The sequence below is a fragment of the Chlorocebus sabaeus genome, chromosome 9, assembly GCF_047675955.1.
Source record: "Chlorocebus sabaeus isolate Y175 chromosome 9, mChlSab1.0.hap1, whole genome shotgun sequence".
Taxonomy (NCBI): Eukaryota; Metazoa; Chordata; class Mammalia; order Primates; family Cercopithecidae; genus Chlorocebus; species Chlorocebus sabaeus.
The window spans coordinates 103733734-103760256 of NC_132912.1; the positions used below are offsets into that span (position 1 = coordinate 103733734).

General features: G+C 55.9%; 2 protein-coding genes across 16 annotated transcripts in view; one reads left to right on the plus strand and one right to left on the minus strand.

Moving 5' to 3' along the window:
- Positions 1-270: 270 nt before the first annotated feature.
- Positions 271-8136, plus strand: LZTS2 (leucine zipper tumor suppressor 2). Its single transcript, XM_073019284.1, is given in 6 exon segments — positions 271-2030; positions 2777-3226; positions 3791-4321; positions 4323-4451; positions 5771-6028; positions 6786-8136. Coding segments are annotated over 5 exon segments (2010 nt in total). The 5' UTR covers positions 271-2030; positions 2777-2818; the 3' UTR covers positions 7470-8136.
- Positions 8137-8238: 102 nt separating this feature from the next.
- The window catches only part of PDZD7 (PDZ domain containing 7), a 51118-nt gene continuing 32833 nt past the window's right edge, over positions 8239-26523 (minus strand). For 2 of the 15 annotated variants that reach the window (XM_073019279.1, XM_007963877.3), the window contains 15 exons: positions 23766-23906; positions 23257-23431; positions 22034-22210; positions 21623-21770; positions 20424-20484; positions 18640-19035; positions 17915-18112; positions 16762-16812; positions 15994-16169; positions 12484-12575; positions 12239-12330; positions 11993-12064; positions 10546-11157; positions 9543-9643; positions 8239-9149 (listed from right to left, as the gene is read on the minus strand). In XM_073019279.1, the coding sequence (XP_072875380.1) occupies positions 8901-9149; positions 9543-9643; positions 10546-11157; positions 11993-12064; positions 12239-12330; positions 12484-12575; positions 15994-16169; positions 16762-16812; positions 17915-18112; positions 18640-19035; positions 20424-20484; positions 21623-21770; positions 22034-22210; positions 23257-23363 (2532 nt within the window). In that variant the 5' untranslated portion in view covers positions 23364-23431; positions 23766-23906 and the 3' untranslated portion in view covers positions 8239-8900. Of the gene's footprint in view, positions 9150-9542; positions 9644-10545; positions 11158-11992; positions 12065-12238; positions 12331-12483; positions 12576-15988; positions 16170-16761; positions 16890-17128; positions 17226-17914; positions 18141-18639; positions 19036-20423; positions 20485-21622; positions 21771-22033; positions 22211-23256; positions 23907-26523 lie in introns of those variants that run through there. The other 13 variants (XM_038009463.2, XM_073019280.1, XM_038009464.2 and 10 more) reach the window with 13 other exon arrangements.

The following is a 26523-nucleotide window of genomic DNA, read 5'->3' on the forward strand; positions in this document are numbered from 1 at the left end:
CCCTACGTGCGCCCCGGCGGATTCGCGTGACGCGGGTGCCTGCGCGTGTCCGCGTCCCGGGGCGGAGACGCCCCTCGGACCCTCCCCCGCGCGGCGCCGCCCACTCGCACTGGGCGGGGGCTGGCCAGGGCCGGGGGCGCCGCGGAGGCGGGGCCGGGCCGGGCGGCTCCGAGTGGCGGTACGCGGGCCGGGGCCGGAGCCGGGCGGCGCGCCTGTGGAGCGCTGGGGGCGGCCTAGGGCTGAGCATGGAGCAGCGCGGCAGAGGTGAGGGGGGGCCGGGTCTGGGAGGCGGCCTGGGGAGTCCCCAACTTCTGCGCGGTGGAGTCCAGCCGGGAGACAGCGTTCCCCAGACGCCCCCACTTTGTGGAAGGGGGGCTGGGTTCTGGAGGATGGATCCGGGGCTCCCGGCTTCCCGCCGCCGAATGGGAACTCGTGATCGCAGACTTGACCCCGCTTGACTGGTCCTTGGAGTTTGGGCGGCAGGGAGACTTTCCCCAACTCCAGATCCTTCGCCGGCCCTGAACCAGCTCCAGCCCTCAGCTCCCCTCAGCCCGCTAAAAGGGGGGTGCTCCTGGGCCAGAGTGATTGCTCAGGGAGTAATGGGGAGAATGAGGGGTTCCCATCTCCCACAGCCACAAACGCATTTCTCAAAATGGAGCCTCCACTTGCCCCTCCTTCTCTCCAAGAGCGGGAGCCGGGCTGGCTGGGCCTGGCTTTCCAGACTCCTGGCTCTGGCTCCCTGGGCGTGTGGCTCTCAGGGCCCAGCTCTGTGGCACTTTGGACTTAGGGGCCCTCGGCTCCGTGGGGTTGAGGGCCCTGGCTCACTGGGTACGCCTGACTGTCTCCTTGTCGGCCTGACCCTCGGGCTTCTCCAAGTCTTTGTCTCTTTTGGGTCCCTGTCTTTCTCTGAGCCTGTCTCCTTCCTTCAGTTTTCACTTTCTCCGTGCTCGCTGAAGTGGGGAAATGCAACAGAGGTGCCAGCCCTTGGCCCCCTAAGAAGTCCTTTCCCCACTGTTCACTCCACGCCCTGGAGTGGGCCCAGAGAGGGGAGGGGAAGGGTTTCTCTATCTGCTCTGCTGGGCGCTGGGATGTGTGGGGTGGTCTGAGCCCCCGCCCTGCAGAGGGGCCTGTGATCGCTCCCTGCGCCCGGCCTACCCCTCCCCCAGCTCCTCGCAGCTCCTGCCCCAGCCTGGACACCTCTTCCTGGTTCGCAGTATCTTTTGACTTGGGTGGGAAGGAGGGCGGTGGATTTAATGGAGCGCATGCGAGAAAGAAGGGGAACAGATCAGGCAAAGGAGTTAGATAATGTCCCATCTCTCCCCACATGCCAGAGAGGGAAGGAAACAGGCTCCCCCCACCAATGGGCCCTCAAGCCACCCAGGCTCCCACCACTCTCATACCTGCATGCCCACGTTCACAGGTTCCTCTGCACACCCTGGTGCACTCACCTTCCTAGTCGCACACATACATAGGAGATCACACATAAACTCATGAACTTACAAAGCTGTCCAGGCACCGTCTCTCCCACACACCACAAACTCACTTGTTAGATCCGCATTTATAACTTTCACAGGCTTTCTAATGACCCCTTACCCACATACTCTTGTAAGATATACACATGTGAATTCACACATGAACTCATGTATGTGAATGTACTGATACATCAAACGTGTAGACTCACATTCACGATGCTTTCACGCACATTTTCATATACACGTGTTCATTTCCACGCTCCTGTGCATGTAGTCACACAACAAATAACTAAATGCACACATTCCTACTCCCAGTGCAATTCTCTGTCCAGTTCTTGGCCCTGCTCTGCATGATGACTTCAGCAGATGCCTAAGTCCTGGTCATCAGCGGCCTCGGGACTGGGACTAGGGAGGGGGTTCCGGGTGGAGGCTTGCAGCTGCTTCCAGGAAGGAGCAGGGCCTGGGGAGGTGGAGCCGTCTTGCCTGGGTTCTGTGGAAGTGAGGTTTTGGAGCAGCCACTAGAGGTGAAGGCGGAACTTCTACCTTCCTCCCCTCAGGGTTAGTCTGGGGACCTTCTGAAGCTGTAGGGTTTCAGAGAGGTTGGCAATGGGATAGAGCCTGTAGAGGCTCCTTTAGGCCTCACTGATTGGATTTGCAGAGGCTAGGAGTTGTCATGGAAAATGTATGAGCCTGCATCTACCTCTGGGAGGCAGGAGACCCCAAAGGACACCTGTGGACTCCCTAAGAGTGGTGGTTTTCTTATTTAGCCGGATCCACAGAGAGGCAGTTTAGCTGCCTCACTGTCTGGGAGAAACTGAGGCCCAGCAGAGGGAGGCAGGGCACTGACTGACTTTGGCTCTTTGTTCCCTAATTACCATCGAGGTGCTGATTGCACCCCTGAGGTACCTCAGCCCAAACTGCCCACCTGGCTTAGAGGACCAGGGACCTGTGCTTCAAGCTGGTAGAGAAGGCCCCTCCCTCACCTGAGTCCTGGCCTCTGTGGGATGCAGGATTGGACTTAGGCCTGGGTCTTTGCTGACAAGTGGCTCTGCAGTAATCACCCACGCCTCCCATCCCTCTCAGCATCTCTGCTGAGTGGATTCAATCCTCAGCCCTGTTCAGACCAGCATTGGACAGTGTGGTCTGGGGCCCAGGGGGAATTGAGGTTCATTCCAGCACTTGAAGGGGGAGTCTTGGTGGGGATCAAGGCTTGTTACTGATGTCAAGGAGGTGTTTGGTCAGGATCAGTGGGTCAGGAGGGGTCTCTAGGTGGAGGGACTCTGACACCACTGCCCTGCTTACAGGTCACCTGCGAGGCCACTGGCCAGGCCTGAGCCTTTGCCACCATGGCCATTGTGCAGACTCTGCCAGTGCCACTGGAGCCTGCTCCTGAAGCTGCCACTGCCCCACAAGCTCCAGCCATGGGCAGTGTGAGCAGCCTTATCTCAGGCCGGCCCTGTCCCGGGGGTCCAGCTCCTCCCCGCCACCACGGCCCTCCTGGGCCCACCTTCTTCCGCCAGCAGGATGGCCTGCTGCGGGGTGGCTATGAGGCACAGGAGCCACTGTGCCCAGCTGTGCCTCCTAGGAAGGCTGTCCCTGTCACCAGCTTCACCTACATCAATGAGGACTTCCGGACAGAGTCACCCCCTAGCCCAAGCAGTGATGTTGAGGATGCCCGAGAGCAGCGGGCACACAATGCCCACCTCCGCGGCCCACCACCGAAGCTCATCCCTGTCTCTGGAAAGCTGGAGAAGGTGAGGACCGGCTCTTCCTTGTGGGCCTGGGTAGAACGGGAGTCCCCCTTGGAAAACTGGAATTTAGAAGCTTATATAGAGGAAAGAGTGTGGGCTCCAGATTCACCAGACCTGGGTCCTAATCCCAGCTCTCTCTCATTCTGCATGTGTGACCTCAGGGAAGTCACTTAACCTGAGCCTCAGTTTCTAGAACTGACATGAAGGTCAAATAATGTATAGCATAGTGCCTAGCACGTAGCATGTATACAGTTGTTAAGTGCTAGTTGCTTATGTTCTGGTTATTTCTGCACCAGTTATATGTTTGGCTTTGGTCAAGGCCTTTAACCTTGCTGAGCCTCCATTTCCTCATCTGTAATATGAGAATAGTGATCATATTTAGATAATGGGGATAAACCTTTCAGATTGTTTGACACAAAGCTGACACTGGTGGCCACCTCCACCAGTGGCCGCAATTGTTACGAATATATGGGCATTGGGGACCCCAGATGGGAGGGCAGGGAGTGTCATAAGGGCTCTGCAAGATTGGGCAGCTCATCTCCACTGTCACATGGCACCTCATTTCAGAACATGGAGAAGATCCTGATCCGCCCAACAGCCTTCAAGCCAGTGCTGCCCAAACCTCGAGGGGCTCCGTCCCTGCCTAGCTTCATGGGTCCTCGGGCCACCGGGCTGTCTGGGAGCCAGGGCAGCCTGACGCAGCTGTTTGGGGGCCCTGCCTCCTCCTCCTCTTCTTCCTCCTCCTCTTCAGCTGCTGACAAACCCCTGGCATTTAGTGGCTGGGCCAGTGGCTGCCCATCAGGGACACTATCCGACTCTGGCCGAAACTCACTGTCCAGCCTGCCCACCTACAGCACTGGAGGTGCCGAGCCAACCACCAGCTCCCCAGGCGGGCACCTGCCTTCTCATGGCTCTGGGCGAGGGGCACTGCCTGGGCCAGCCCGAGGGGTCCCTACTGGGCCCTCCCACTCAGACAGTGGCCGGTCCTCCTCCAGCAAGAGCACAGGCTCCCTGGGGGGCCGCGTGGCTGCCGGGCTTTTGGGCAGTGGTACCCGGGCCTCCCCTGACAGCAGCTCCTGTGGGGAGCGCTCACCACCACCCCCCGCCTCCACCTCCTTCGGACGAGGCCCTGCTGCACTGTGTCCTGGAAGGAAAGCTCCGAGAGCGGGAGGCAGAGCTTCAGCAGCTGCGGGACAGTCTGGACGAGAATGAGGCTACCATGTGCCAGGTGTGGTCAGAGGCAATGATGGGGAAGGGGCATGGCAGGACATCCCAAGGCCTGGGGAATGCAAGGGGCATTTCCATTTTAGCAGGGAAGAGGGGTTGGGTAGTTGTAGTTGTGACCCCCCTGCCCTCCCCACCAGTTGTCTGGTTTAATTTGTGGAATAGCCAGACGTGGTGGCTCACATCTGTAATCCCAGCACTTTGGGAGGCCGAGGTGGGCGGATTGCTTGAGCTCGGGAGTTTGAGACCAGCCTGGGCAACATGGGGAAACCCCATCTCTCCTAAAAATAAATTAGCTGAGTGTGGTGGCATGTACCTGTAGTCCCAGCTACTTGGGAGGCTGAGGTAGGAGGATCACTTGAGCCCAGGAGGAGGAGGTTACAGTGAGCTGACATTTTGCCATTGCACTCTAGCCTTGGGTGACAGAGCAAGACTGTATCTCAAAACAAGAAACAAAAAACAAAACTTGTGGGGTGGAAAGGAGTCAGAGTGCATGGATTCAAACCTCCCACTGCTAAATACCAGTTTTTGGGCTTGAGCAAGTTGCTTAACTTTACTCAGCCTCTATTTCTTCATCTATAACAGGGATATTTCTAGCTTCATAGGATTGTTATGAGGATTAAATAAGGCAAAAGGTGTAAAGTGCTTAGACTAATGCCTGGTATCTAGGAAATGCTATATATAAATGCTTGCTTTTTTTTTTTTTTTTTTTGGATTTTTAGTAGAGACGGGGTTCCCACCATGTTGGCCAAGCTGGTCTCGAACCCCTGGCCTCAAGTGATTCACCCGCCTCAGCCTCCCAAACTGCTGGGATTACAGGCCTGAGCCACTGCACCCGGCCAAGTGCTTTTTTTTTTTTTTTTTGAGACAGGGTCTCATTCTCTCACCCAGGCTAGAGTGCAGTGGCGCGATTTCAGCTCCTTGTAGCCTCAACCTCCCAGACTCAAGCAGTCCTCCCACCCCATCCTGCCAAGTAGCTGAGACTACAGGCATACGCCACCACACCAAGCTAATTTTTGTTCTTTGGAGAGGCAAGGTTTTGCTGTGTTGCCTAGGCTGGTCTCGAACTCCGGAGCTTAAGTGATCCACCCACCTCGGCTTCCCAAGATGCTGGGATTACAGGCGTGAGCCACCGAGCCCGGTCTGCTTGCTCTTGTGTTTGTTTCTATGATCATCATAAAAGCAGTTAGTATTGTTGCAATTACTATTGTTGTTTGATGGAATACACCCTTCCTGAGCCCTCAGAAGTGGGCCGCCAGAGCAGACACTGAGTGGGGAGTTGGGAAAACTGCCCAGGAGCTGGGTCTGTCTTCTCGCCTGCAGGCATACGAGGAGCGGCAGCGGCACTGGCAGCGAGAGCGCGAGGCCCTGCGAGAGGACTGTGCAGCCCAGGCACAGCGGGCACAGCGGGCCCAACAGCTGCTGCAGCTGCAGGTGTTTCAGCTGCAGCAGGAGAAGCGGCAATTGCAGGATGACTTCGCACAGCTGCTGCAAGAGCGTGAACAGCTGGAGCGGCGCTGCGCCACCTTGGAGCGGGAGCAGCGGGAGCTCGGGCCAAGGCTTGAGGAGACCAAGTGGGAGGTGGGCCAAACCAGGAGGGGCAGGGCGCAGGGTCACACAGGGAGAAACCCTGGAAAAAGGGGCCCAGCCGCACCCTCCCTCAGCCTGCCACCCCCAGAGGTCCTCCCCTTCCTCACCTCCGTGAGATGAAGTTCTCCTCTGTTCCTTTCTGGGAGGAGGGTCTCCTTGTTGGCCTTGTCTAGTGGCACAAAGCCACGCTCCAGCCAGTAGTAAGAATGTGGGGTGCTTGTGGTGTGGAGGCACTATTCTAAGCATGTTACATGGGACAGATCATTTCATCCTTATAACAACACTGAGGGGGCTACCACTAGTCTCCCCATTTTAGAGATGAGTAAACTGAGGCCCAGAAAGACTGAAGTGCCAAATCTGAACCCAGGCAGTCTGGCTCCAATATCTGAGCTCTTAACCAAGTCACTGTAGTACCTCTCCAGTAGACACCTGGGTACTGCCCTCCATTGCCCCCACTCCTGCAGCACCTGCCAGCACCCAGTCCCCAGGGCTTGGTGGTACTTCCACAGTGTCTCGTGATGCTTTGAAGACACCAGCTTTGAAGCAAAAAAATCTATGTCTGCTTTCCACTTAAGCCACATCTTAACTCTATGACCTTGGACATGTCACTAGACTTGCCTCAGTGTCTCCATCTGTAAAATGGGGATAAAGATGGGACTCTCCTCCCGAATGCCCAGCATGATGCACAGGGCCTGTCCCCCCAGGAGAACCTGTCTCACCATCCTTCCCCACTGCCTCCCACCCCCAGGTGTGCCAGAAATCAGGCGAGATCTCCCTGCTGAAGCAGCAGCTGAAGGAGTCTCAGGCAGAGCTGGTGCAGAAGGGCAGCGAGCTGGTGGCCCTGCGGGTGGCACTGCGGGAGGCCCGTGCTACCCTGCGGGTCAGTGAGGGCCGGGCGCGGGGTCTACAGGAGGCCGCCAGAGCTCGGGAGCTGGAGCTGGAAGCCTGTTCCCAGGAGCTGCAGCGACACCGCCAGGAAGCCGAGCGGCTGCGGGAGAAAGCTGGGCAGTTGGATGCTGAGGCGGCTGGACTCCGGGAGCCCGCTGTGCCACCTGCCACCGCTGACCCATTCCTCCTGGCAGAGAGTGATGAGGCCAAAGTGCAGCGGGCAGCAGCCGGGGTTGGGGGCAGCTTGCGCGCCCAGGTGGAGCGATTGCGGGTGGAGCTGCAGCGGGAGCGGCGGCGGGGTGAGGAGCAGCGGGACAGCTTTGAAGGGGAGCGGCTGGCCTGGCAGGCAGAGAAGGAGCAGGTGATCCGCTACCAGAAGCAGCTGCAGCACAACTACATCCAGATGTACCGGCGCAACCGGCAGCTAGAGCAGGAGCTGCAGCAGCTCAGCCTGGAGCTGGAGGCCCGGGAGCTTGCGGAGCTGGGCCTGGCTGAGCAGGCCCCCTGCATCTGCCTGGAGGAGATCACTGCTACTGAGATCTAGGGCCCTCGGCACCCAGCTCTGCAGGGAGCTCTGCCAGAGGGGCAGCAGCTGCAGATCCACTTAGGCCCCAGGGCCCACGGATGACCCCAAAAGCTGAGGGCCCCAAAGCCACTTGTCTCCTAGGATCCAGGCCTCTGGGCTTCTGCCAGGAACTCGAGATGGTCGTATGACTTGGAGGAGCAAGACCAGACTGCTCGAAGGTCCCCGTGTTCACTGTCACCCAGACGCTCCTGTCACTACCCACTTCATTCCCCACTGCTGCCAGTGCCACTGCCAACCCTGTTCACAGGCGCTTCCAGCCCACTCCAGCCAGGGGAGCTGGGAGGAAGAAGGGACTCCCTCCTCTCCACATTCCCCCCGACCCCAAAGCCAGAGAAAGCCAGATGGCACCAGCTGCTCCAGATGTGCCTGCCCATATTGGGGGACAGGGCCGGGCCTGGGCTCGGTTCCCAGGTTCGAGCTCTGCAGCCTCTCTCCTGGAGTGAGGGGGCTGAAGTCAGACCAAAGGAAGAACTCAGAAATGTCTTGTTTATTTGTGTTTGTGACCAAGCAGCCTCTCCCTTCACCCAGGTTTATGGCCTCGTTTTCATTTGTATATTTTTCACACTGTAAATTTCTTGTACAAACCCAAAGAAAAAATTAAAAAAAATTTTTTTTTGTTTAAAAATAATGTGAATGCACTGGATAAAGAGTATAGGAACTTGTTTGACCCACACCCCCTCTATTTGCTGGCTATTCCCCGAGCTCTCTTGGGGAGAAAAGGTGATGGAGGAAGGACAAATCCAGTAGAATGTCTGAGGTCTTAATGGACCCCAACATGAAATGATCTCTCAGGATTTCAGGGACTAGAAAAGCCTTTAATCCTTTTCCTTGCACAGAATGCTGCTTGGGGCTGAGGAATGGATACATTGACCCCTTGAGGGCCCTGTCTGACAGCCTGTGTCCCTGGAGGCTTGGGTGACTTACAAAGTAAGAGGCGGTGTGTGAGAAAGTGCCCACCAATTCCAAGCTCCAGACCTTGGGTTTCTTACCCCCTTTCCTGGCTTGGGAGATAGGGGAGTCGTGAGTGCGGGTGGCACAGGCTGCCCACTAGCACCTTGTCCTTGGACACTAAGGCAGAGCCTTAGTGACAGCTGAGGAAGGAAGAAAGTGGAAAGATGTGAGCCACCAGTGTGGCACTGGGAGGAGGAAGGGTGGGCAGGCAGGAGCCGGAGAGTCCTGAGGAAGTTGGTAGGAGAGATCCTGGGAATAATGGGATGTTGGAGTCAGTGGGGGAATCTGAGGTTAGGGGAAGGGTCATGGGATGTGTGGGGAGGGTGTAGGCTTAGAATCAGGAGTCTGGAGGGCTGGGGAGGGGGCTGGGCTGGGAGTTGGCTGGAGGAGCCTGGCATCAGTGGGAGGAGTCTGAGGATTGGTGGGAGGTTCTAGGAGCTAGTGGGCAGGAACTGGAGCAGCATCAAGGGGTTGGTGGGCAGGCGAGTGGTCAGCAGGAAGGCCCTCATCAGTAAGGGCTGATGAGTCAGAGAGTGAGGGCCGTGGGCTGGGCCTGGGGACCCTGACCACAAGCTCCATGGGCTCCCGGGCCTTGTTTCGATAAGCCCGACGGATAGTGTCTACTGCACGCTGGTGGGTCACCTGCTCCAGACTCTCTCCATCCACTGCCACAAGCTCGAAACCAGCCTAGGATGGAATGAGAGAGTCATATCCCTCCCTCTCCATGTCATCCTGCACCAGCCCCCAACCTGAAGGCAGCATCTTCTCACCTCCACCCACGAGGACACTCCTCCCCCATCTGGGTGGAGGGGATGGACAATGAGACTTTTGTGCCTGGAGTCGTTGGGGGCAGGGTGGGGCACAGACAAGGGCTCTTTGTCCCTTGGGGCTCAGGCTCAGGCTAGCATGAGGGGACAGAGTTTTCCCTGGGCCTGCTCATCCTGCTCGTCTGAACCCCCTCACCCCAAGCCTCCTCCCACAACCTTGGCTAAACATGTCTGGCTAGAAGCTGAGCATGGCCAGCCCATCTCCTGCCTGGTTTCAGCTGTGGGCTGTTAGGCCTGGGCATGCTTCACCCACCTGCAGGGCCCCACTGAGGAAGGCGGCCCCCCCAGGGAAGATCTTCTCTATCTTCACCATGGGCTGCACCTTGGACTCAATGCCCCCAGAAATGCTGATGCCTAGTGATGGGGAGAAACACTGTGTGAGAGTGCAGCCGGACCCCAAAATGCAAGCTCCCTGGAGAAACCTAGAATCCCATCCCCAAACCCAAGGCCCCAACTTCTCCCACATCCCTACATTCTGTTACTACTCAAATCTCAATTCATTCCAAAATCCTCCAGAGCCTAGCCCCTCAAATCTAGACCCCATCCAGATACACCCCAATACCCCAGATTCCCTTTTATTTATTTTTTGAGACAGTCTTTTTTTTTTTTTTTTTTGAGACGGAGTTTTGCTCTTGTTGCCCAGGCTCGAGTGCAATGGTGCAGTCTCGGCTCACCGCAACCTCCACCTCCCAGGTTCAAGCGATTCTCCTGCCTCAGCCTCCCGAGTAGCTGGGATTACAGGCATGTGCCACCATGCCCGGCTAATTTTGTACTTTTAGTAGAGACAGGGTTTCTCCATGTTGGTCAGGCTGGTCTGGAACTCCTGACCTCAGGTGATCCGCCCTCCTTGACCTCCCGAAGTGCTGGGATTACAGGTGTAAGCCACCGCGCCTGGCCCAGACAGAGTCTTACTCTGTCGCCCAGGCTGGAGTGCAGCCTGCAATCTCAGTTGGGTTCACGGCAACCTCTGCCTCCCGGATTCAAGTGATTCTCCTGCTCAGCCTTCTGAGTAGCTGGGATTACAAGCGCCCACCACCACACCCAGCTAATTCTTTTGTATTTTTAGTGGAAACAGGGTTTCACCATGTAGCCAGGCTAGTCTTGAACTCCTGACCTCAATGATCCACCAGCCTCGGCCTCCCAAAGTGCTGGGATTACAGGCGTGAGCCGCCGCGCCTGGCTCAATACCCCAGATTCTTTTCCTGGGCCCAGGCTTCCTAGTGTCCCCTGCCAGGCCCAGTCCCACCTGTACTCACCTAAGGACTGCTTCATCTTGGACAGTGTCACTGTCTTCAGCTCGCCACTGGGGGTCTTCATGGCTGCCTCCTCGGCCGTCTCCTCAGTTCCATTCTCCGAGGGCCCTTGCTTGGCCTCCACCTTGGCTGCCTCCCCATCCAGAGATCGTGGTAGAGGGGGCCTGGCCTTCCGAGGCTTGTGGTAGCGCCCATTGGCCATGCTGGGGGCAGGGGTAGGCGCAGGGGACGGGGAGCGTCTACCCGGAGACTTTCCTTGACCCCGGCTGCTGCGGCTGCGGCTGCGGCTGCGGCTGCGGCTGCGGCTCTGAGCCTGGCCCCGGACCTGGCCGTGTGGAGGGTGCTCTCGGCTCAGGGGTTCTGTCAGCAGCCAGTTAGGCCGCAGGGGCCGGGGAGCCACAGGGGGTGGCTGGGGAGGGGGTGTGCAGGCACTTCGGCGGGGGGTGAAGGCATCTACTGGCACGTCTTGGAGAGGGGGGATCCCTTTATGAGGGTGGCGAGGGGCAGAGGCACTCGGGGAGACCTTGAGGCCCCCCAGCCGCTCCCTCAGCTCCCCATCATCTTCCTCTTCCGGGAAGCCGTTCACCGGCAGCAGGTAGAAGCCTCCGCGGCTGTCTGGGGAAGAGCGCCAAGGTCAGCTGCCCACTCCTCCCCTCCCAGCTTGGACCACCTCTCCAGGACCCAGGCCTTGCTTTGGTTTGTGTGGGGCCTGTGAGAGCCAGGCCCGAGTTTGTTCAGGAACCAGTGCAGTGCGGCCCACCCATGGGGTAGGCGGACAAACATGTTCTATTAGACTCCCTTTTTTTTTTTTTTTTTTAGATGGAACCGCACTCTGTCGCCCAGGCTGGAGTGCGGTGGCGCAATTTTGGCTCACTGCAACCTCCACCTCCCAGGTTCAAGCGATTCTCCTGCCTCAGTCTCCCCGAGTAGCTGGAATTACAGGCGTGCGCCATCAAGCCCAGCTCATTTTTGTATTTTTAGTAGAGATGGGGTTTCGCCATGTTGGCCAGGTTGGTCTCTACCCCTGACCTCAAGCGATCCACCCGCCTCAGCCTCCCAAAGTGCTGGGATTACAGGCATGAGCCACCGCTTCCGGCCTAGAATTGCATTTTAATACTTCCTGTTGGAATCGTTACAATTCTATTTTAATGTATCTAAGAAAAAATACAACTAGCACATCAAACGTAATTTCTCAGAGATTACTGCATAGAATGAGACTAGATTTTAAAAGTGAGCAGGTTTCAAACCAACTATTAAGTAAATAATAGTACAGGTGGTGACCAGCGGATGTGATAAAATGGCTCTGGTGGACAATTGCTTTCCTTCAGGGGACCGCAATGTGCCTGGAAGCCACACTGCTTCCCCGTGGGGAAAGAAGTAGAAGGCCCATCCTCCTTTCCCTAATCTCCCCAGGGTTGTGCCCCTCCCTGGGCTCTGGGATCTGACTGACCAGGCACGGGGGTGATAAGGTGACGCTTGGGCGGTGTGTCCTGCCGGGCTGGTCTCAAAGCAGGAGGCCGGACTGGTTGGAAAGATGAACAGGTCAGAGGCAAGGCACCCCGCCAGGCTCCCAGAGGGACACAGCTCAAGGGGCTGGGCAATCTCTGCAGCCCTCTCCACCACGGGGTCCCATCCCCATCCCCATCCCCATCCCCAGCAGGGCTGGGACCCAGAAGTCCCGCCTCCCACTGCTGACCTGCTCTGCTCTTGAGGGCCTCAAAAGCCTCCAGCTCCACAGGCATCACCATGCTGTCAAAGCGGCCCAGGTCTGTGGGGGCCACCACACTCCTGGGAGAGGGTGAGAGACGACAGCAGGGGTGGGAGGGGCAGGCAGGGTTTCAGTTCTAGAGGTGCCAGGATGCCCTTCAGCCCTTGGGAGGTTGGGGGTGGTACCAGGGATCCCCTTCCTGCCCCCAAGCCCTCTCTGCAACCTCCTCCCACCTGATGTCCCGCAGCAGCAGCAGCTTCTCGGGCCTGTCCAGGATGGCCAGCAGGGGCCTCACCAGGTCCTCCACACCTCCCTCATGCACATACTGCAGATAGAGGCACCACAGGTCAGACAGCAGTGGGGACTTCCAGAGCTGGGTGAGGGGGACACCAGGGCATGCAGGTGTTTCTTCTACGCAGGTAGGGACCTATCCAGCCCTGCATGCCTTGGGAAAGGTTTACTCCACCCCCAGCTGCTGCAGGGTGGCCTGATCTCGGTGATAGGGTGGAAGCCTGCAGTAATAACAGACCTGCAATAAATAGCAACAGCATTGATAACAGCTTTGGGACAGACACTTTTCTAAGCCTTTTACATACCATCTCTCAGCAACCACCCTGAGAAATGGCATTAATTATTCCTGTTTTACAGATGCTGAAACTGAGGCTCAGAGAGAAGGCCTTCACTCAAAGCCATACACATAAGGAAATGGGAAGAGGGACTGGAACCCGGGAAGTCTAACTCTTGCTTGCTCTGGTGCAGGAAAAGGATGTGCAGGGAGTGGACTCTCCTCCCCACCCCCATATTCCCAGGCAGAAGGAAGGAATTCGAGCCAAACTCTAGGCTGTGTGCCTGGCTGTCCCAGCATGTGTCTGCACACAGACCTACAAATTAGGCTTTGTTTGGGGCTGGAATGGGAGCCTTGGGGAAGGGGCGGTTCTGCAGAAAGCCTCTCGGGTCAGTTCCTGGGGCGGGATGGGGGATGGGGTGGAACCCCTTCTGCCTGGCACTGCCCGGATGCCACACCCCACTGACTCTGAAGACCTGAACACTGGGAGCCATCCCACTTGGACAGCACACCGACCCCTTGTGGCGAGAGGGAGACTGAGTCAGTGACACGCATGCATAGAACACTTTCTATGGGCACAGGCACAGAGACAGAGCATGCCCTGGTGGTCAGAGTGAGTCATTCATAAATATCTGGAAATAAATACAATACAAACGATGTGTGTGGCCCCAAACCACACACAGTTACAGCGACTCACACATATCGACAATACATTCCCTTTTGTCTGGAGAGACACATATGGTGCAGAACCAGCCCCACATGTGCACATGCTTTAAGTCTATGGACTTGGATTCGTTACCCACTAAGTACCAGACCCTGTACTGGGCAGCAGGGGCACAATGATCCTGTCTCAGATCTTCAGAAACTGGGTCTAGTGGGAGCGAGGGGCAGATGAGTCACATACCCCAGTGAACTACAAGCCAGGGGCAATGGAGCACAGGGAGTCTCAGAGGAAGATGGGAGGATCCCCGTGGGCTTCATGGAGGTGGTGGTATTTTGACTGACTCTTAGAAGATAGATGTAGGGAACAGCACAAAAGTTGGGAAGAAAGTGTTGCAAAGGTGGTGTGGAAAAATGAGTAGATAGTGGTTTAAACGTGGCCATGGGGTCCATGAAGAGCCTCCCTGCAGGGCTGCTGCACAGGTTGTGACTATGTAAGTAGCGTCCCTGAGGTTGTGCAGGTTGTAACCTGTATAAACCTATGCGGCAGCCATGGGAAAGTGGAGGTTGGTGGGTTAGGGAGTTGAATCGGGGAGGACCTCGAATGTGAGAGCAGGGAACTTGTACTTTATTCTGCCAAAGACAATGGGTCACCAGGTGACTTGGGGAGTGTACAGTGATCAGAGAAGGGTTTCCTTTCCTTCCCTCCCTTCCTCCCTCTATCTCTCTCTTTCTTTCTCTCTTTTTCTCTTTCTTTAGAGACAGATTTTCGCTCTTATTCCCAGGTTGGAGTGCAATGGCTCGATCTCGGCTCACTGCAACCTCCATCTCCCAGGTTCAAGCAATTCTGCTGCTTCAGCCTCCTGAGTAGCTGGGATTACAGGCACCTGCCACGATGCCCAGCTTTTTTTTTTTTTTTTTTTTTTTTTTTTGTATTTTTAGTAGAGATGGGGTTTCACCATGTTGGACAGACTGGTCTCGAACTCCTGACCTCAGGTGATCTGCTCGCCTTGGCCTCCCAAAGTGCTGGGATTATAGGCATGAACCACAGCACCTAGCCAATCAGAGACGGGTTTCTGATTCTTGGTCTGGCAGCTGTAGAGAGATGGCTCACATGGGGAGAGAGGGGAAGCCTGGGGTTCAGGGCTACATGCCCCAGTCACCAGGAGAACTTTGCTCATCACTCCAGCCAGGGCTTCATTGCTGAGGGTCTGATCTCTTGGTGTGGGGGCTTGGGTCAGGTTTGGGTGGTGGTTGAGCTCGGCAGGTGGTATGGGAGCACAGTTGGAGGTTTGGGCAAAGAAGGGAGGGATGAGGGAAAAGGAGCCGCCAAAGAGACAGACCCAGAGTCCTACCTCATGGGCAGAGCCTGCATTGCCCTACTTAGCGCTGGGAGCTGAGGGTGACACTTTCTGAGTTTAGCCCAAAGCCCTTTAGCTTCCCCCCAGCACACACCCCCATCTGCAGCTCTGCTGCAAACCGGGGCCTTGGTAACAGGATGCATAAATGACCATGTCTCAGTCTCCAGGTGACAATGCATGGACACACACACACACACACTAGCCAGACACGTGCTTGCTCACATGCACACACACACACACAATCGTGCAGTCATAACACAAACCAGGTACCCCACAGACACGCCAGTGCACACACCACACAGACATACAACACAGCCCCACTCTGAGCAAGGTGAAGGGTGAGGGAATCCACAAACAATTTTCCAAGACCCCCCAGCTCGCCCTCACACACAGTGTGCAGACTCCTCACAAGGAGCCCAGCGTACACACCCAGGTCTTCCTGAGACAGGGACAGAAAAGGACCTGCCAGTCCTGGAGGGAGTGAGCTGTGCCCCACAGCCTCCCCAACAGGTGGGCCCCAGAGACTCCTTCAAATCTGACTCTCTCCCCACCCTGGGGCCCTCTGGCTTTTTTTGAAGTGGAAGGGAACAGAGAACAACGGTTTAGGTGTTGGGGGGCAGGGGTTGAGGTGTGGTGTGTAGGGGAGGCAAAGGATTACTTACTTGGGCAACAGGGGAGAGGACCTGGCATGAGGCCAGGCATGCTGGGTGACCCAGGAGCAGAGGGTGGCATGCAGGGAAGGATGGAGGCTCAGAGAGGGCAGAGGCAGGTGACTGCAGGGACTCACTTTCCCCACTCGGGAAAAGTGTCCTCTCCTTCTCTTCTCAGCTTAAATACCACCTCCTCTGGGAGGGCCTCCCAGCCCACACCATCTAATATGTGTCTCCTGGTTTACCCTCTCATGTTCTTTTTCTTCGCAGCTCTTCGTGTGACTCATCACCATGGGTGTTTTGGTTCTAGTGATTGTCTAGCTCTTCTTCCTGTGAGCTGGCGGATGTGTGTGTGTGTGTGTGAGACGGGGTGACTTCTGATTTTACTGACCACTAGCCTCCTGGCATCAAGCCCAGACACTGGTCAGTGGACAGTGGCCTGAGTAAATGATAGGCTGGATGACCGAAGGACCGTGTGCCAAGGCTGCAGGCAGGATGGAGGCTTACCCGGGAGCAGTGGCGGGTGACAGCCAGCACCTCATCATCAGTCAGCAGCCTTTGGGCCAGGTCCTGAATGAGGGGCCGCCGGCTCTCCCAGGCCTGAACCTGCTCATCCACGTTGGGCAGCTGGCTGCAGGGACTCCTGGACCTGGCAGACAGCAGGGCCCGGCCCCTCTCCCGGTCTGCAGGGCAGGAGCCAAAGGGTGTGATAAGGAGCCAGGAGTCATCAGGGGAGGGGAAAGGGGCTTCCCTCAGCAGGGCTGGGCCCCGTAACTGGCCAGCTGAGAGCCCAGGTACCTGGGGCAGAATCCTAGCCTAGCCTATATGCTCCCACTGTGGTTGCCCGCAGCAACCTGCCCACCAATGCAGCACAAACCCCAGCCCCTCAGCCCCAACATGGACCCCTATACCAGTCTGTTTCTTAATGGGGTCTTAGCCCAGTGCCCCCAGGGCCCCCTGAACATGCACCATCATAGTAGTCTGTTCCCCACTGGAGCCCCAGCACAGGCTCCCTCATCACCCCCAAATATATCTTTGGGAGTCCCAACACAAGCTCCTAAAATGCACACCAATATCTGTCTGCCACCCTATCTTTCCTAGTAAGCTTAGTCCAATTCTTTTAGCTGCCCCCAATACGTACTAGTCTAGTTGCCTGATCCCCCATGCTTGACCCTGACTGAGTTTAGTCCAAAGCCACTTAGCTGGCCCCCAGCATGCACCCTTATCTGCCACTTTACTGTAAACCAGGCCTTGGTAAAGGGATGCATGAATTACCGCGTCTCAGTCTCCAGGTGACAAACTTCTGCACCGGGCCCACGCCCCCTGCTATGAAGAAGAAAGAGGCTCAGCTGCAGGTCTTGGCCCCCAGTCTGAAAATGGGGGTCAGGAGGGCTCAGGACAAGCTGGAATGGAAAATTCGGAAAATTCAGACTGGAAGTAGGTGTAATGGGGAGGCAAGAGGCTTGGCCCTGAGGGACTTGAAGGCAATGTTCAGGCTATGGACTTCCTTCATAGGCAATGGGGAGTCAGGACGGTTTTGGATCAAGAGAGGGTGCAGTCTGAGCTCTGCTTATGCAAGTTCACTTGGAAGCAAATGTATGGAGGGAAGAACCTCAGGGACAGAGCTCGGAGAAGTACCCACCTTCAGGGGACGGAGGGAAAAAGAGGAGCCTTGGAAGGAGATAGAGGAGTGGCCAGAGAGGTGGGAGGAGAACCAGCAGAGGGCAGGGCCTTGGGAGCTGTGGGAAGAGAGATGGAGAGGGGCCAGGCAGCCCTAATTGGAAGGGATTATCTCTCCCATGGTACAATCACCTTGAGACCCCAGAACTTCCCACCCCAGGGCGAAGCAGGGTCCAGCTCCTCATTCTCTGGTTTTGTTGTTCCGACATCCACCCCCCTCTTCTGAAAACAGCACCCTGATTTTCTCCTGGAGACCCACCCCGCTCTGTTCTTAGCCCATGTACTCCAGGGTGGGTATATGACCCAGGCTGGCTAACAAAAGCACTTTCTCTCCCACATCATAGCGATTTATTCTGCATGGCACAGGATCTCAGCTGGGCCAGCTGAGATCTGGCCATGGCATGGTGGCACATGCCTGTAATCCCAGCTACTTGGGAGGCTGAGGCAGGAGAATCACTTGAACCTGGGAGGGGGAGGTTGCAGTGAGCTGAGATTGTGCCATTACACTCCAGCCTGGGCAACAAGAGCAAAACTCCATTTCAAAAGGTAATAATAATAATATAGAAAGAAAGAAACAAAAATAAGTAAGTATTATTACCCCCATTTTACTCATGAGAAAACTCAGGCTCTCAGGAGCTGAGTGGGGACTCAGCTGGTAAAAGGCGGTGTGGGATCTCAACTCAGAACTGCTGGATGCAAAGCTAGTGGACTTGACCTTGTCTTCCTGTTTGATCAACCCACTACTTACCTTTCTCTATGTCCAGGTGAGGGCAAGCTTTGGCCGGGATCCCGCTGTCCAGTGTCCAGGCCTCTCTGCGCCCATCCCCTGCTAGCCTCCCCTGACGCCCTCCCTTGAAGAAGAGGTTCATCAGCGTCTTGGAGCGCTGCAGGGCACCCTTCTCCCCAGGGGACCCCGACTTCTCCTTCTTCCGCTGCTTCTTCTCCTCTGCAGACACGAGGGAGCAACCAGGGTGCTGGAGGGATGGGCAGAAGGGAAGGACGAGGGGCAGGGGTGTGGAGAGGGGCAGAGAGAAGGGAGAGGAGAGGGCAGACAGGATCTGCAGCTGTGCGGGGGTGGGAGTGCGGTTCCTCTTCCGACATTCTGACCCTTTCCCCCACCGCACAGCTGTGGCTATGTAAAGAATCTCCATTGAGGCCCAGTTGGAGAAGGGCACACATGCGTGCATGTGAGTGTGAGCGACTGTGTGTGTAAACAGGCCTGGGAACTCCAGGATCCAGGGGCTGGGATAAGGGCTGGTTCAGGGAACAGGCGCAGAGACTAAGGGTGAGTATGGGGTCCAGGACTAATTTAAAGTGGAGCCCACAGCAGGGTCTGAGCAGCCTGGAGCTTGGGTTGGGCAGGGGCTGCATCAAGGCCTGGGGCAAAGGGAGGGTTGAGCTCAGGACAGGGTGTGAGGCAGGTTTTGGACCAGAGGCTGTGGAGGGAGCAGCAGCCACCCATCCCCCACGTACCCCACAAGGTCAGGTGGCTCTGGGAGCGCGTAATAGGCGGCCGGGGTCGGCTGAGGGCCAGTAGCAAGGCCGTCTTGGGGGACTCAGAGAGGGCAGAGTCAAGGCGGCGGCCGTGGTGGGGGCCGTCCGAGCGGATGGCGGTGTCCCTGAGGATGACTGTGGGCCGCACGCTGCACCAGGTCTCCACCCGGCCCCCGGCATCAGGCTCCGTCTGCATGGCTGTGTCGGCCCGCCCCCAGCCTGGGCCGCGGCCGCCGGGCTCCTCTGGCCCCAGGCAGACGTCCAGGCGGTCCGAGGGCAGGGAGCCTGAGCTGTAGGGGGCGCTGGAGGCACACGAAGAGACGCTGGAGCTGCTCTCAGAGGCCGGGGACAGCTGCTGCAGCACCCCGTTGCTCACTGCAGGGAGTAGGGAAGCCAGGGGTCAGCGGGCTTGCTTCAGGGCCCTACCGGACTTGCATACCACTCTTGGGCTTAGGGGTGGAGGAGGCAAGGTCAGGCAGCAGCCTGGGTTAGAACCGCAGTGGTGTGGAACCCGCTGCTCCGAAATGCTGCTGCCACTGACCTAAGGCATGTCACTTCTTGAATCACCCACTGGGACTCCAGACCCTAGGAGAGCCTGCATTTTATCCGCAGATTCTCAGAGGGGAGCCCAGAAATAGCTCTAGACTGTGTGAAGGGTTTTGGTCTTCTTCCTTCTTCTTCTTTCTTTCTTCTTCTTCTTTCTTCTCCCTTCTCCCTTCTCCCTTCCCGTCCCTCCTCCCTCCTCCTTCCTCCTCCTTCCTTCTTCCTTCTTTTTTTTTTTTTTTTTGAGACAGAGTCTCATTCTATGGCCCTGACTGGAGTGCAGTGGCATGATCTTGGCTCACTGCAACCTCTACTTCCTGGGTTCAAGCGACTCTTGTGCCTCAGCTTCCGAAGTAGCTGGTATTACAGGTGTGCACAACCACACCCAGCTAATTTTTGTATTTTTAGTAGAGATGGGGTTTCATCATGTTGGCCAGGCTGGTCTCGAACACCTGACCTCAGATGATCCACCCACCTCAGCCTCCCAAAGTTTTGGGATTATAGGCATAAGCCACCGTGCTGGACTTTTTTTTCTTTTCTCTCTCTTTTTTTTTTTTTGAGACAGTCTCTCATGGTGTTGCCCAGGCTGGAGTGTAGCTCCTCAGCTCACCACAGCCTCAAACTCCTGGGCTCAGTCAATCTTTCCACCTCAGCCTCACAAGTAGCACAGACCACCGGCCCTCACCACCACTCCAGTTAATTTTAAAATTATTATTATTATTATTTTGAGATGGAGTTTCGCTCTTGTTGCCCAGGCCGGACTGCAATGGCATGATCTCTGCTCACTGCAACAGCTGCTTCCTGGGTTCAAGCAATTCTCCTGCCTCAGCCTCCCGAGTAGATGGGATTACAGGCATGGGCCACCATGCCCGGCTAATTATGTATTTTTAGTAGAGACGAGGTTTCTCCATGTTGGTCAGGCTGGTCTCGAACTCATCACCTTAGGTGATCTGCCCATCTCAGCCTCCCAAAGTGCTGGGATTACAGGCGTGAGCCACCATGGCTGGCTTAAATTATTATTTGTAAAGACAAGGTCTCCCTATATGGCCCAGACTGGTCTTGAACTCTGGTACTCAAGTGATTCTCCCACCTCAGCCTCCCAAAGTGCTGGGATTACAGATGTGAGCCACCGAGCCTGGCCCTTTTCTTCTTCAGAGATCCGGGCCCCACCCTCAGGCCTCCACCCTTTCCCTCCAACCTTGGAGATCTGAGCCACTTACGTCGGTCCAGCCAGCAGTACTCAGAAACCATCTCTTTGTAGGCAGGGTACCGGCCAGTCTCCTGGGGAGGGGATGGTGGGCACAGGAGGGAAGGGGGAGCAGTGAGGACGGAGAGTGAGAATGGGGCAGGGATGACACGATGGGAGTAAACGTTCAACTTCATTTCTGTCCTCCAAATTCATCATGCTGTGGCCATACAGGTCACTTTCTTTCTGAACATGCCAAGTTCCTTTGTACCTCAGGGCCTTTGCACCTGCTGTTCACTCTGCCTGGAGGCCACCCTGACCCCAAGATACAGGGGCCTTCCTGAATTACTCCATTCCATCTCTCTATCAATTTCCTTAGAGCATTTGTCAACATCTGCAAGCATCTAGTTTATTGATCTGTCTCCCTCCAGTAGCAGAGAACTTATCTGTCCTGTTCACTGTTGCAGCCCCAGTTCCTGGCACCGTTGCCGGCACATAGCGGGTGCCCAAAAATATTGTTGAATGAATGAGGGGCAGAGTGGGAGTGAGGAGAGATGTTTGGGCTAATCTGAGAGGAAGGAAAAGGAAAAATTGGATGGGGGAGAGGTAGAAATGGGTGGGGGAGGGCAGCAGAGGAGGCACCCAATGAAGGTTTCACTCCAAGTGAAGGCTTGGGGAAACAGAATGGTAGAGCAGAGGCCAGGGCTGAACACCAGGGGAGAGTGAGGCGGCATCTCCTCCAGGAGCCGGAATGAGAAGACCTGATCCGCAGACAAGTGTGAGACCCACATGAATAATGAATCCAGTCACCTCCTGTGAAATCCAACCTCTGGCCCCAGCCCAGCCCTCCTTGCTCTATGCCCTGGGGATGCCCACCACCCAGGTCCTGCCCAAAGCCACAGCTGCCACCCCTCCCTTCTGGGCAAGACATTTGTTCCTTTCAACCCTAGGCCTCCACCCTTCATAAGAAAGGGGCACCACTCTAGCACTGTGGGGAGAAGGACTGGAACCAGGCCCAGCCACTGACCAGCTGAGTAAGTGACCTGTTTGTGAGTTGCTGTACCTCTCTGAACCTCAGTTTCTTCTTCTTCAAAATAGGGATGAGAACAATGCCTGTCTACCTTCTAGTGGCTGTGGGAACGTCATAAATTGCCAAGCATAATTAAGAAGTAGGGTGGCCTGGGAAGCCCCTCCTCTAGCCTCGCTTCTCCCTGCCCCCACAGTTCTGCCCACCTTGATGGTCAGCATGATGTGCGTTTGGCCCTTCAGCACCTCCACGGCCTGGCTGTGGCTGATGTCGTCAAACCTGACACCGTTGGCTGCCAGGACCTTGTCCCCCACCTTGATGCCATTCTCCTCGGCCAGCCCACCATGGTCCACTCTGAGGCCAGACAGGCATCAGTCTGATAGGCCCCTGGCCTGCCCTCCCTCACCCCACTCCAGACCCCCTTCTCTTGGACACAAGACTGTACCAGTCAAGCTCCTTGACCCTCCTACTGGGGCCTCCCGTCCCCTCCCAGGCCCTCACTGAGACAGGTGGTTGGCCAGGCCTCACTTGCTGACCATCCCCACATCCCAGCCTAGGCCCTACTCCATGTCCCATTCTCAGTTCTACCCCAAGACACTTCCTGCCTCAGCCCTCACTTGGACACGTAGATGCCCAAGCCAAACTCCTTGCCCCCACGGATGTTGAAGCCCAGGCAGAAGTCGTCAGAGGTTGTGTATAGGTGGACGATGCGCCGGACACCATCTTCTGAGCTGGTGTCGGACGGTGTCGAACCGCACTTCTCCACTACGAGGCGCCGATTCACCACATCCACCCTGGACAACAGCAGGGGGCCCTCAGGCGGGGTCCTCCATCCGCTGCCACCCACCACCCTCCCAGCAGCTCTGACAACTGCAGGGAAAGTGGGGGTTGCCTTTAGGGGACTCCCCAGGCCTGAGACCTGCAGTGGGACATAGGTTCATTAGCTGGGAAAGCAGCCTAAATCGCCTCTTTTTATTGAGCAGCTGCAATGTGCCAGGACCATTCCTTTTTTTTTTTTTTTTTTTTTTGAGACAGGGTCTTGCTCTGTCCACCCAGGCTGGAGTACCATGGTGTGATCATGGCTCACTGCAGCCTCAACCTCCTGGGCTCAAGCAGTCCTTCCACCTCAGCTCAGCCTCTTGAATGGCTGGGATTACAGGCACATGCCCACCATGCCCAGTTTTTTTGTTTTGTTTTGTTTTGTTTTAGACGGAGCTTCACTCTTGTTGCCCAAGCTAGAGTGCAATGGTGTGATCTTGGCTCACCACATCCTCCGCCTCTGGGTTCAAGCGATTCTCCTGCCTCAGCCTCCCGAGTAGCTGGGATTACAGGCATGCTCCACCATGCCTGGCTAATTTTTTATTTTTGGTAGAGACAGGGTTTCTCCATGTTGGTCAGGCTGGTCTTGAACTCCCAACCTCAGATGACCCACTCGCTTCAGCCTCCCAAAGTGCTGGGATTACAGGCTTGAGCCACTGTACCTGGCTTTTTTTTTTTTTTTTTTAAGAGAAGGGGTCTTGCTATGTTGCCCAGGCTAGATCCGAGCTCTAATCCTTACAGCACCCCTGTGGGGAGGTGGTGTTTTGCCCCCGGGTTTCACAGCAGGAGCAGCAGCAATGTGGCAGCAGGACCACTGGGATCTGAGAGAGCAGAGCCATTGGAGGAGGGCAAGGGAGAGATGTGGTCTCTTATTTTGAGGTAAGGCTTTTGGATCCCCTGCGTTTCCTGTGCCTGTGAGCAGGAGGAGCAGAAACCTCTCCCCTCAGTGGGTTTTGTGTGGTGGTAGGGCTGGGGTGGGCTGGGGCAAGGCCAGGGCTAGGATGAGGGAGTTGCTGCTCACCACGTGGTCTTCTCCTTGGAGAACTTGATGCCTGGCACGCGGCCCATGCGCCGCACCATCATGTGCAGGCGGCTGCTGCCCGTCAGCACCTTCACAGCGCTACCCATGGTGATGCTCTCCAGGCTTAGCCCGTTCACTTCCGTGATCTTGTCCCCCACGCACAGGCCAGCCCGCTCTGCACCACAGGATGGGAGTGGCTGGCATGGGGCACTCGGGAGAAGAGTCCCCAGGGTGGGGGCTGAGCCTCCCCCATCAAATGGAGCTCCTTCGGGTTCAACTGATCTCCTCAGTCAGAGTGGGGATTGTCAGAGCAGGGGCTGAGTGTTCCCAGTGCCTAGGGATCTGTCCCTTAAACCATTCTGCCCTGAGGGTGAGCCCTGTCCCCCCATCAGTCAGGCCTTCCAGAGTTGGGGACTCTTCCTTCTGTCCCTGACAGTAGCATCCCCTGCAATTCACTGAGGTTAGAGTGACATCCTAAGCCTGGACTTCAACCTGGGGGTTCCGCTTACCTGCACTGCTGCCTTCCTCCACTTTGCTGACGAAGATGCCCAGGCCATGCTCTGAGCCCCCACGCACGCTGAAGCCCAGCCTCCCTGCTGGACTCTTCTCCACCCGGACTGAATGGATGATGTCACTTTCATCACTGTTGGCTGTGGGGACAGGGATTTAGGGATGCCCCCATGTTCATTGCGGGCACTGAGGGCCCCTGGGTTCCCCAACTTGGGGCCTGCAAAGGCTGGGTTGCTGGGCACAGTCACACAGGCATGTAGGGGCCTAAATGCAGTGGGGCAGGTCAGCCCATTTCTAAGGCCCCTCTGGGTGATTTTTATTTTATTTTATTTTAAAGTAACAGGGTCTTGCTCTGTCATCCAGGCTGGAGTGCAGTGGTGTGATCATTGGCTCCCTGCAGCCACAAACTCCTGGGCTCAAGTAATCCTCCTGCCCCAGCCTTCCAAGTAGCTAGGACTACAGGCACACACCACTGTGCCTGGGTTATTTTTAAATTTTTTGTAGAGGCAGGGTCTCACTTTGTTGCCCAGACTGGCCTCAAACCCCTGGCCTCAAGCAATTATCCCACCTTGGCTTACCAAAGTGCTGGGATTACAGGTGTGAGCCACATGTCCTGCCCCCTCTGAGTGATTTTGAGGCCATGGACTGGGAGGGTGTAGAAGAGGGTGAGATCAGCGGGACAGGACTCTATGCTAAAGACACTATTCTTTTTTTTTTTTTTTTTTCTTTTTTTTTTTTTTTTTTTTGAGACGGAGTCTCGCTCTGTCGCCCAGGCTGGAGTGCAATGGCCAGATCTCAGCTCACTGCAAGCTCCGCCTCCCGGGTTCACGCCATTCTGCTGCCTCAGCCTCCGGAGCAGCTGGGACTACAGGCGCCCGCCACCTCGCCCGGCTAGTTTTTTTGTATTTTTTAGTAAAGATGGGGTTTCACCAGGTTAGCAAGGAGGGTCTCGATCTCCTGACCTCGTGATCCGCCCGTCTCGGCCTCCCAAAGTGCTGGGATTACAGGCTTGAGCCACTGCGCCCGGCCAAGACACTATTCTCTAGCCGGGTGTAGTGGTGTATGCCTGTGGTCCCAGCTACGCAGAAGACTGAGGCAGGAGCCCAGGAGGTCAAGGCTGCTGTGACCTGTGTTCACACCACTGCACTCCAGCCTGGGTGACAGGGCAAGACCCTGTCTCAAAAAAAAAAAAAGAAAGAAAAGAAAAAGAAAAAGATGCTGTTCTCCTTCCTTCCTAGTGTGTGTGTATGTGTGTGTGTGTGTGTGTGTGTGTGTGTGTGTGTGTGTGTGTGTATCAATGCTTTCTGAGCTTCACATGCCCATGGGCCTGGGGGAAGCCAAATAAATAAACAATTCTGTTACTCCGAGAGTCAGATGGACAGACAAGAATGTTCAAGATTCTGTTCTATGGGGCACAGTTGAGGGTGTCTGGCCTCATCAGCTTGCAGCATAAATTAGTATATTAGCTCTATCTTCAAATGCTTGTAGAGCTACCCAGTGGAAGGCATTAGATGTTTTCATCTGTGTAAACAGAACCTGCCTGCAGTACTCTTGCTCACATAGTGGAATTAGACAGAGGCAGATTTTGTCAGGAAAAACTTTCTAAAACATTCAGCTATTGGAAATAGAATGGGTTTTCTTTCTTTTTTTCCCTTGAGACAAAGTTTTGCTCTGTCGCCCAGGCTAGAGTGCAGTGATGCGATTTCAGTTCACTGCAACCTCGGCCTCCCAGGTTTAAGTGATTCTCCTGCCTCAGCCTCCCAAGTAGCTGAGATTACAGTCATGTGCCACCCACGCCCGGCTAATTTTTGTATTTTTAGTAGAGATGGGGTTTCACCATGTTGGCCAGGCTGGTCTCGAACTCCTGACCTCGTGATTCACCTGCCCTGGCCTCCCAAAGTGCTGGGATTACAGGAGTGAGCCACTGCCCCAGTCTTGAAATGGAAGGGATTTTCTAAGACAGATAGTAAGCTTCCCATCTTTGGAGGCATGCAAGCTGAGACCCAGCAAATCTCTGGGATGTTATGGAATCCCTGAGCGCCTTTCCATCTCTTAGACTCTGTGATTCTAAGAGGAGTCAGGGTTCTAGGAACTACTTGGCTACATGCGGAAAGAAACCCCAAGCCACACCACACTGCAATATGTATGTGCCCAAGGCGGTCCTCTCCATCACGCTGGGGAAAGTAGAGGGGGAAGGGGGTTACTAAAGGCTGAACCCGTCAGGTAAGGATTCTTTCTTTCTTTTTTTTTTTTTTGAGATGGAGTTTCACTTCTTCTCCCAGGCTGGAGTGCAATGGCTCAATCTTGGCTCACTGCAACCTCCGCCTCCTGGGTTCAAGTGATTCTCCTGCCTCAGCCTCCCCAGTAGCTGGTATTACTGGCATGTGCCACTACGCCGGGCTAAATTTTGTATTTTTAGTAGAGATGGGGTTTCACCATGTTGGCCAGGCTGGTCTTGAACCCCTAACCTCAAGTGATCTGCCTGCCTCGGCCTCCCAAAGTGCTGGGATTACAGGCATGAGCACCCGGGGCAGGTAAGGTTTCTGTAAGGACTCTGATGGGTGGGATTTTGATGGGTAAGGGGAAAGGGAGTGGCACTGATGAGGGGGAAGGAGCCAGGGATGCTCAGCTGTGGGCCCTTAGGAGGCCTTCCAGTTACAGAAAAGCAAGAAGGCTGGAGGGGTAAGTTGGGTCCCAGGTGAGAAGCTGAGATTTCTTCGTGGGTAAGGGTTACTCTAGAGGTGTTTGACAGGGAGA